At 49.5% G+C, this 8,307-nt stretch overlaps 2 protein-coding genes across 3 annotated transcripts in view; both read right to left on the bottom strand.

Moving 5' to 3' along the window:
• Znf771 (zinc finger protein 771) overlaps positions 1 to 6,948 on the bottom strand; it is a 10,041-nt gene extending 3,093 nt beyond the window's left edge. Inside the window, exons 1-2 of one of the 2 annotated variants that reach the window (XM_021167585.2) lie at positions 6,838 to 6,948; positions 6,312 to 6,461 (exon numbers count right to left, since the gene is read on the bottom strand). In XM_021167585.2, the coding sequence (XP_021023244.1) occupies positions 6,312 to 6,452 (141 nt within the window). In that variant the 5' untranslated portion in view covers positions 6,453 to 6,461; positions 6,838 to 6,948. Of the gene's footprint in view, positions 1 to 6,311; positions 6,475 to 6,837 lie in introns of both variants that reach the window. The other variant, XM_029480058.1, reaches the window with a different exon arrangement.
• Positions 6,608 to 8,307, bottom strand: part of Znf48 (zinc finger protein 48) — an 11,282-nt gene continuing 9,582 nt past the window's right edge. Inside the window, exons 3-4 of the mRNA XM_029479587.1 lie at positions 6,838 to 6,979; positions 6,608 to 6,771 (exon numbers count right to left, since the gene is read on the bottom strand). Coding sequence (XP_029335447.1) covers positions 6,608 to 6,771; positions 6,838 to 6,979 — 306 coding nt within the window. The remainder of the gene's footprint in view (positions 6,772 to 6,837; positions 6,980 to 8,307) is intronic.

Raw genomic sequence — 8,307 nt, 5'->3', positions numbered from 1 at the left:
ACAGAGAAACCCTGTCTCAAAAAAACCAAAAAAAAAAAAAAAAAAGAACATTAATTCATTCTGGGCTTAGTGGTTCAAACCTTCAATCCTAACACTTGGGAGGCAGAGGCAGAAGGATCTCTGTGAGTTCAAGGTTAGCCTCGTTTACATAGCAAATTTCAGGACAGTCGGGATTACAAAGACCCTGTCTTTAAAAATAAACACACACACACACACCACACACCCCATTAATTCATGACCAAAGACTCACCTGCCACACAGGACAAGACACATACTGCCTTGTATTCAGCCCACCACCCTCCTTTTACAGAGGAGGAAACAACATAAAAAACCTAAGTGACAAAGAACAGGACCTTCCCTTTCAGAAGCTGTGGTGGAGCACCCTAAAGGCCATCGCCCTCTGTCATGAGAAACTGGCTCTGGGGCCAGATAGGTGGGACATGACTTTAATCTCTGCACTCAGCAGGCAGAGGGAGGCACAGCTCTTGTGGATTGAAGAACAACCTTGTCTTCATAGACTTCCAGGCCAGCCAGGGTTGCACAGTGAGACCCTATCTCAAAACAAAACAAAGCATAAATCAAAGAAAGTAGCTTTGAACTAGAACATATGACAGCTTTGGAAATTAGCAATCAGCCAAAAGAACTCTGGTTTTAATAACAATAGTCTTCCCTTAACTGTGGCTTGATTTTCCTGTTTCAGCTGCTAGCTGTCATAGTCTAAAAATATTGAGTGGAAAATTCCAGAAATAAACAATTTTTAAGTTTAAAACAACTTTTATTATAGCATATTGTTATCATTCTATTTTATTATTGTTAAACTCTTACTGTGCCTAATTTAGAAATTAAATTATATTATAGGTATATACCTAAAGGAAAAAACACAGGCTGGGTATGACTGCAAACCTATAATACCTGCACTCAGGAGAATCACAAGGTCTCAGCCAGCTTGGAGAATATAGCAAGAACCTGTCTCAGCAATAACCTAGTTAAAGTGTGTGTGTGCATGACTGAACCCACTCAAGGTTTTAGGCACCCATGGCAGGGTGTGTCTGTCTTGAAATGCCCCCCCTGAAAGGGGCTTCTGTAAGGAAGGTCCTCACGTCAGGCCTTGATGGCACTGCTTTATGTAGGCTGTCACAGTAAATCTTCCTGACACCCCTCAGTAAGGTGGGACACTATTTTATTTTATTTTATTTATTTATTTTTTAATTTTTCATTTTTCGAGACAGGGTTTCTCTGTATAGCCCTGGCTGTCCTGGAACTCACTTGGTAGACCAGGCTGGCCTCGAACTCAGAAATCCACCTGCATCTGCCTCCCAAGTGCTGGGATTAAAGGCATGCACCACCAATGCCCGGCTGGGACAGTATTTTAATGTATAGCTCAGGTTAGCTCATACGTATAGACGATCTAGCCTCTGCCTCCTGACTGCTTGATTACAAGTGTGTTCCACTACGCAGGGTTATTTTGTTTTTGCTTTTTTGTTTGGCTTTGTTTTTAGAGAGTTTCTTGTCTTGCCATATAGCCCAGGCTTGCCTAGAACTTGAAATCCTCCTACTTCCACCTGCTGAGCACAGAGATCACAGGGTTATCCAGACAGCAGAGAACACCAAGGCTTAGAGGGACTGAGTTGACAAAACATGAGAGGGTGCCACTCTCCCCTGACCTCACAGAGGGCGGGACAGAAGCTGTTTTCTAAGTCTCTATCTTTCTCCAAGAAAGCCTCCATGTTAAAGCAGACGCTGTGGGGAAGTCTAGGGTGAAGTAGTTCGAGGCCACACTTTTCTCCCTTGCCCTGGCTGTGACATCGCAACCTTTTCCCAGCACCCTTCTCTAAGTTGTCACTGCCCAGCCTGGGGACCGCCTCAGGCTGGCTTCTCTGAAGTATGAGAAAGAAATCCTTCCCACTAGTCATCCTCATTGTCTCCAGCCCAGGAGGAGCAGCCTGGGCACCTGGAGAAGAATCTTGGTAATGGTCTGAGTCTAGCTCCTCCCGACATGGATACAGCTGGAGTAGTAACCAGCATCCTAGCATCTCTGTGTAGCCCAGACTGGGTCTTACAATGGCCTCAAACTCAGAGATCCACCTACCTCTGCCTCCCAAGCTCTGGGAGTGCGCCACCACTGCCTGGCAATGAAAACAAATCTTAAGATTTTTTTTAAATCTTCATCTTATGCTGGTAATACAGCTCGGTGGTACCCAATATGCACAAGGCCCTAAGTTCAATCTCCAGCATTGCAGAAATAAAAACTTTCACTTTATCAAGTTCCCAATGATCTGCCTGCATGTGTAACATTAAGTCCAAACACTCCCTCACAATGGCTTCTCTGACTTATGGTGGGCAGTGAGAGCATACTCCTTCAAGCCTAGCAATCAATCTAGAAGTTGAAGCAGGAGGACCGCACCACACGTAAGGAGGAGACCCCATCTCAGTAAATAAGAAGTGTAAAGTAAAGCCATCTAGTCTGCAGGTAAGAAGAGCCACACCAGAGAGAGCGGGTGCACAGCAGACAAAGTTTGTAGGCTGAACCACAGTTGCGTTCAGGGTCAGGTGTGTCTGAAGCTGGGCATGAGGTGGGTGCCAGGCTGGCGAGGGCACTTGTTGCTAAGTTTGATGACTTGAGTCTAATTCCTAAGACCCACCCTGGTAGAAGGAAAGATCTACCTTTTGTAAGGTTGTACTCTGGCTGTCATAGGTGCCATGGTAACCCCACTGTGGTACCCACTGTACCCGATACTCAAAGTCACACAAATAAATATAATTGAAAATTCAGACAGGTCAGAGTTTGACAGGCAGACAAAGACTACTCCAAACTCTGAGTGTAGCATCACTGAAGCCTATTTTTCTCCAGTCCTGGGGACTGAACCACACAGTAAGGCCAACTTTACCCCTGAGCTACATCCACAGCCCCTTGACACCAATTCTTAACAAAGAACAGCCACTGTTGACAGGTAACAATCCCAGTCCACTGGTACTGGATGCCACATCCCAGAGAGGCATTTGCTATGTAAACCATGCTGGCCTGGAACTTGCAGTCCTACCCTGGTCTCCCTAGAACTGGGATGGATTACAGGCATGCACCACAATGATGGCTGGAAGGCACTTTTGAGAGAATTAACATGTACATGAACAAAAGAGGCTAAAGGAGGCCACATAGCAATCCCTGTGCTATTTTGTTAGCAGAGGGCCAACTGTGACCGTCTACAACCTCCAGCTGGTTCACCCTCCTAATCCACTTACTCAGATTCCAGATTGAAGTTTCGATCTATCTGTTTGAAACAGGGACTCTCTATGAAGTCTTGGCTGTCCTAGGACTCAATATGTAGACCAGGCTGGCCTTGAACTCACAGAGATCGTCCTGTCTCTGCCTCCTGAATGCTGACATTAAAGGTGTACACCACCATGCCCAGCACACTCAGCGATCTTATTACTGAAGCTGAGGCAGAGTTGGTAATGATAGAGCTAGGATTTGCTTGCTAACTGACACTATATAGCCTGGCCCAAGGGAACTTTGATGACTTTCACGATAACCCTTCTCTTAATCCTTGGTTTCAGCTGTCTCAGTGGGGTATCCAAACACCCTTTTCTCTTACTGCTGCTACTACTTCAAAGCAGGCCATTAACCTTAGCAGCTGATGTTGTTGTTGGGTTTGTTCTATTTTGGTTGGTTAGGGGTTTTTGTTGTTATTTTTGAGATAGGGTTTCATGTAGCCTAAGCTGTCCTCAAACCCACTACATTACTGATGTTAAGTTGGAACTTAAAAAAAAAAAAAAATCATGTGTATGAATGTTTTGCCTACATGCTTGGTGTCCCTGGAGGCCAGAAGAGGGCACTGGATCTCAGAACTGGAGTTACAGGTATTGTGAGCAATCCTGTGGGCGCTAGGACTTGAACCTGGGTCCTCTGGAAGAGCAGCAAGTACTCTTTACTCCGGAGCCATCTCTCTGGTCCCAACTCTGACCTTCTGATCGTCTTTCCTCTACCTCCCTAGCACTGAGACCACAGTACATGCCACCAGGCCTGATTATGTGGCGCTGGGCATCAGGACTTTTCTGCATGCTAGGCAAGAACTCTATGGACTGACACATCCCGGCCTCCCTGCCAGGGGTTCTTGTAAACAGAAAATCTAATCATTTTTATCAGTTAGCCTAAGACTTCCTATGTCACAAGATGGAACACAGTATGCCCAAACTGCTACCCTGTCCCGCTTAGCAGCCTTTCTCAGGCTGGCCCCAGTGAAACCTTCTAGTGCTGCCTTCTGTGAGCCTTTGCTCCTGCCCTTCCTCCCCACACAAGCTGTCAAGGTCCACACTCAATACCTCTCCCCAACTCTTTCCCACTGCCTAGGTAGTTTGCCTTCACTCTATCCAATGCCTGAGATCAGCGTAAAAAAACCTTTGATAAGAATGAGCGGAGAGGTCAGCAAGTTGGATCAGCAGGTAGAAGGGCTTGTCATGTAGCCCTGAAGAACCAAGTTCTGTCCCTAGAACCCATAGTGGAAGGAAAGAAGTGACTCTCAGAAGTTGTCTTCTAACCTCCACCTGAGTGCCTACACACACACGTGCACACATGCTCACGAACACAACAAATAAACATAATGGTTGGAGCCAGCTATAGTAGCTGGCTTTAATCCCACCCAGGAGGCAGAGGCAGGTGGCCATCTTGGCCTATAAGGCAAGTTATAGGCTGCCCAGGGCTATACAGAGAAACCCTGTCTTGAAAAACAAACAAACAAGGACAAAAACCAGGTAGGTGTGCCTTGTACCCCTCCGTGCTGTGGTAAGAGGCCAGGGGAAGATCAGTTGGACTTGCAGGCCACCAAGCCTAGCTACAGGTCCAGTGAGAGACCCCCTGTCAAGGGAATAAGGTAGACAATAATGGAGCAGGTACCTGCTGTCCCTGCCCAGCTCCAGCACACGCACAGGAACACACATTCACATACACCACTCACCTATACATACAGAGAAAAAAATGGAACTACTTACACACTGCTTATGTGCAAGACATAGCTCTAACTCACATATTCATTCAGTCCTTACATCTCCAGGAGGTAAGTGCTGCTATGCTCTCCCTGTTCAAATGAGGAAACTGAGGCACAGAGAAGGTAGAAAGCCAAGTAGCTTTGCTCAGGCCTGAAATCCTACTCAATTAATAGGAATGCCAAGGTCAAAGGAGTCCCTGCCTGGACTACAGAATAAGTTCTAGGCCCACCTGGGCAACTTGGTTGAGACCCTACCTCAATAGAAAAGGGCTTGGCTACAGTACAGAGACAGGTAAAGCCTTGGCTCAATTCTTAGTACTGCAAGGAAAACTAACAAGACCGAGAAACTTGTCAGCTGGTAGGGAGGTGATGGGAATGGAAGTCCATCTTAATCTCTGGAGCCTTAGGTCCTTAATGTTCAAACCAAAGTGTATGCAAGGTCTCAAGGTCAGGCTGAGTGAAGATGATAGCCAAGAAGGCTGGAAAGAATCAGACTTCACAGTAAACAGTGGAAGAGGCCTAGAGAGCAGGTGTCCTTTCCCAGCAACTCATCAGGTCCGCTAGGGGAACGAGCATTTAGCCCCAAGGCAGCCAGAGCCCTCCAGCTGAACTCAAGTCTACTGAGACAGGGACAACCCAGGGTCCCTGGCAGCTCTGGGAAGTAAAATAATTGGTGAATAGTTAGGGTCTCATATGGCAGACTCTAACTCATTCTGGTGTCCTGAAAACCTCCAGGAGAAAACCCAGATTCCCAGCATGCTCTGCCAACCAACCTGCCTGGAGCTGTGCTGGAGTATGAGGGAACTACTGTCCCGTAGCTCCCTACGGACAGAGCCACTCTTCCTGTCTGGGGTAGTCACTTAGGTCGGTTACCAACTGTCTTAGACTCAGTTCCTCACCTAGAAAATGGAGTCAGTACTAGCAACAAACCAGACTGGAGGTGCTTAGAATAGCATCTGGAGCACCATAAACTATGCGAGAGGTAGCTGTTGTTACTTCGGCCTGACCTCATCTTCCCTCACCTCTGGCCTTTGCTAACTCCTATATCTGGACTCAGGATACAGGATTGTGAGTTTACAGACATCAGGCTGCGTAGACTGAAGCCACTCAGCACGGTGCCTCAAGTTGCACCCAGCATGGCATCTGGCTCTCGCAGTGGGCCAAATCCAATGGGGCGTGGGGGGCAGTGAGCACAAGGATGGACCAATTCTGAGTTTCTAGATCTGAGATCCAGGAAAAGGCGGGGGCAGGATTTTTTACTTCTGTTTAAGGGACGTTGAACCTGGCACAGGTTCGAGTGTGGGGGTGGGATCGGGGCGGAACACGTACCTCCTTGTTGTCCACAGGGATCTTGAGTTTCACCACCTCATATTTCTCCTCACCCTCCTCCTCCTCACCCTTCACCAGCAGCACCATCTCCTCCTGCATCTCTTCCTCCTCCTCCTCCTCTGCCTGCTGTTCGCCAGGCATCTTGGTGTCCTGAGGCGGGGCGCTGGATCAGAGGCTCAGGACCCGCCCCCCACCCCCACCCCCACCCCCACTGTGGCCCCGGCCCAGACAAGGCGGTGCAGCCTAGGCTTCCCCCGCCCTGCCCAGGCTCCGAGTCCAGTCCTCTCCCATCCACCCTAACCCAGCCCCACGCTCCGGCACTGCCCAGGGCCCAGCTCAGAAGACACCCGTTCACCCCACTCATCCCGACATTCAGGGCCCTGAACAGTTCGAATCTCCAGCTCCCGCGAGTTGCCACCCTCCTCGCGCTGAGTCACTCCCCAGAGCCTGGGTCGGCGACCTGAGCGCTAAGGGATGAGCCGGAGGCCCGCTGGAGCTGAGGCCCCGGGGTGGAGTGCGCACTCACCAGCCCGAGATTCGGTGCTCGTGCGGCCCCGGGCCTGGGCGAGGGGCGGTTGGGTGCTCTGCGAAGGCCGCGGCTCCGGAGGCGGGGGCGGGGCGGGGCCCCAGGGGCGGACATTCATTGGTTCGCCCGTCTGGCCCCGCCCCTAGGGGAGAGGCTGGAGGTCTGAGCTTCTGTCCCTAACCGCCCCGGGAGGGGTAGCCGGGACTCAGAGGTGTCCGCGGCCCGGAAACTCCTAACGAACAGACCGTGCCTAGCCCGGCCTTCAAGGCCCTGCAGCCGAGTTCCAACCATTCTCAGCCGGGCTCCGCCGCTGCTGGGTCTTGACGCCCCACCGAGATTGCTGTGCCCGCGTAGGCCACGTGCGCTCCCGCGAGTCTGGGCCTCTCGCTGGCGCCCCGCCTGGAGAGCAGGCCCTTTTGCCTCCTCTCTTCTTTCCCCTCCTTTTTCCTTCTTCGTTCTTTTTCGCCTTCCCATCCCCTGATCTGCCAGACAGCTTACTGTTTGCCCGCATACGGCCCAGATCCACCATCGCCCAATCTGTCGCTTTCGTCTACCCTGTGTTGTTTCTGACTTGTCAGAGGCTCACTATGTAAGCCTGGTTAGTTTAGAACCCGTGGCAAGCGCCCGACCCTCACCCCGAATCTGGAGAGTACAGGCAGGAGTTGTCGTGCCTGGCTTGAGTACCTGTTCTTGAAAGTTTGCTGTTTTACACACTTGGTCACATTTGCTCAGCACAGAGGATTGCGACCTCACTTTACACGTGCACTTAAAGATAGTTCAGAGAGGACCGATTTACCTAAGTTATACAGTAAAGAAGCATTTCTCACAACTGGTAGTGTGGGAAGAAATAGCCCAAGGTCAAATCCACTCTACAATACTACAGTACCATCTTGCCTATCTCTCTAGATATTTTTAACTGGGCATGGTGCCACTTAGCCCTGGGGAGGCAGAAGCAGGTGGACTTCTGTAAGTTGAAGGCCAGGCAGACCTGCATAGTGAAACTTTTTTTTTTCTAATAAAAATAATAAAGGAGCCAGAGAGATGACTCAATGGTTAAGAGCACTGACTGCTCTTCCACAGGTCCTGAGTTCAATTCCCAGCAACCACATGGTGACTCACAACCATCTGTATTGGGATCAGATGCCCTCTTCTGGTGTGTCTGAGAGAGCTACAGAGTACTCATACACATAAAATAAATACAATCTTTTGTTTGTTTGTTTGTTTGTTTGGAGGGCGGTTCAAGACAGGGTTTCTCTGTGTAGCCCTGGCTGTCCTGGATCTCACTCTGTAGTCCAGGCTGGCTAGAAATCAGAAATTCACCTGCCTCTGCCTCCCAAGTGCTGGGATTAAAGACGTGCGCCACCATGCCCGGCAAATACAATCTTTAAAAAAAATAAATTAGGGCTGGTGAGATGGCTCAGTGGGTAAGAGCACCTGACTGCTCTTCCAAAGGTCCGGAGTTCAAATCCC

Source organism: Mus caroli, chromosome 7 (assembly GCF_900094665.2).
Source record: "Mus caroli chromosome 7, CAROLI_EIJ_v1.1, whole genome shotgun sequence".
NCBI lineage: Eukaryota > Metazoa > Chordata > Mammalia > Rodentia > Muridae > Mus > Mus caroli.
This window is presented reverse-complemented; position numbering and strand designations above follow the sequence as displayed.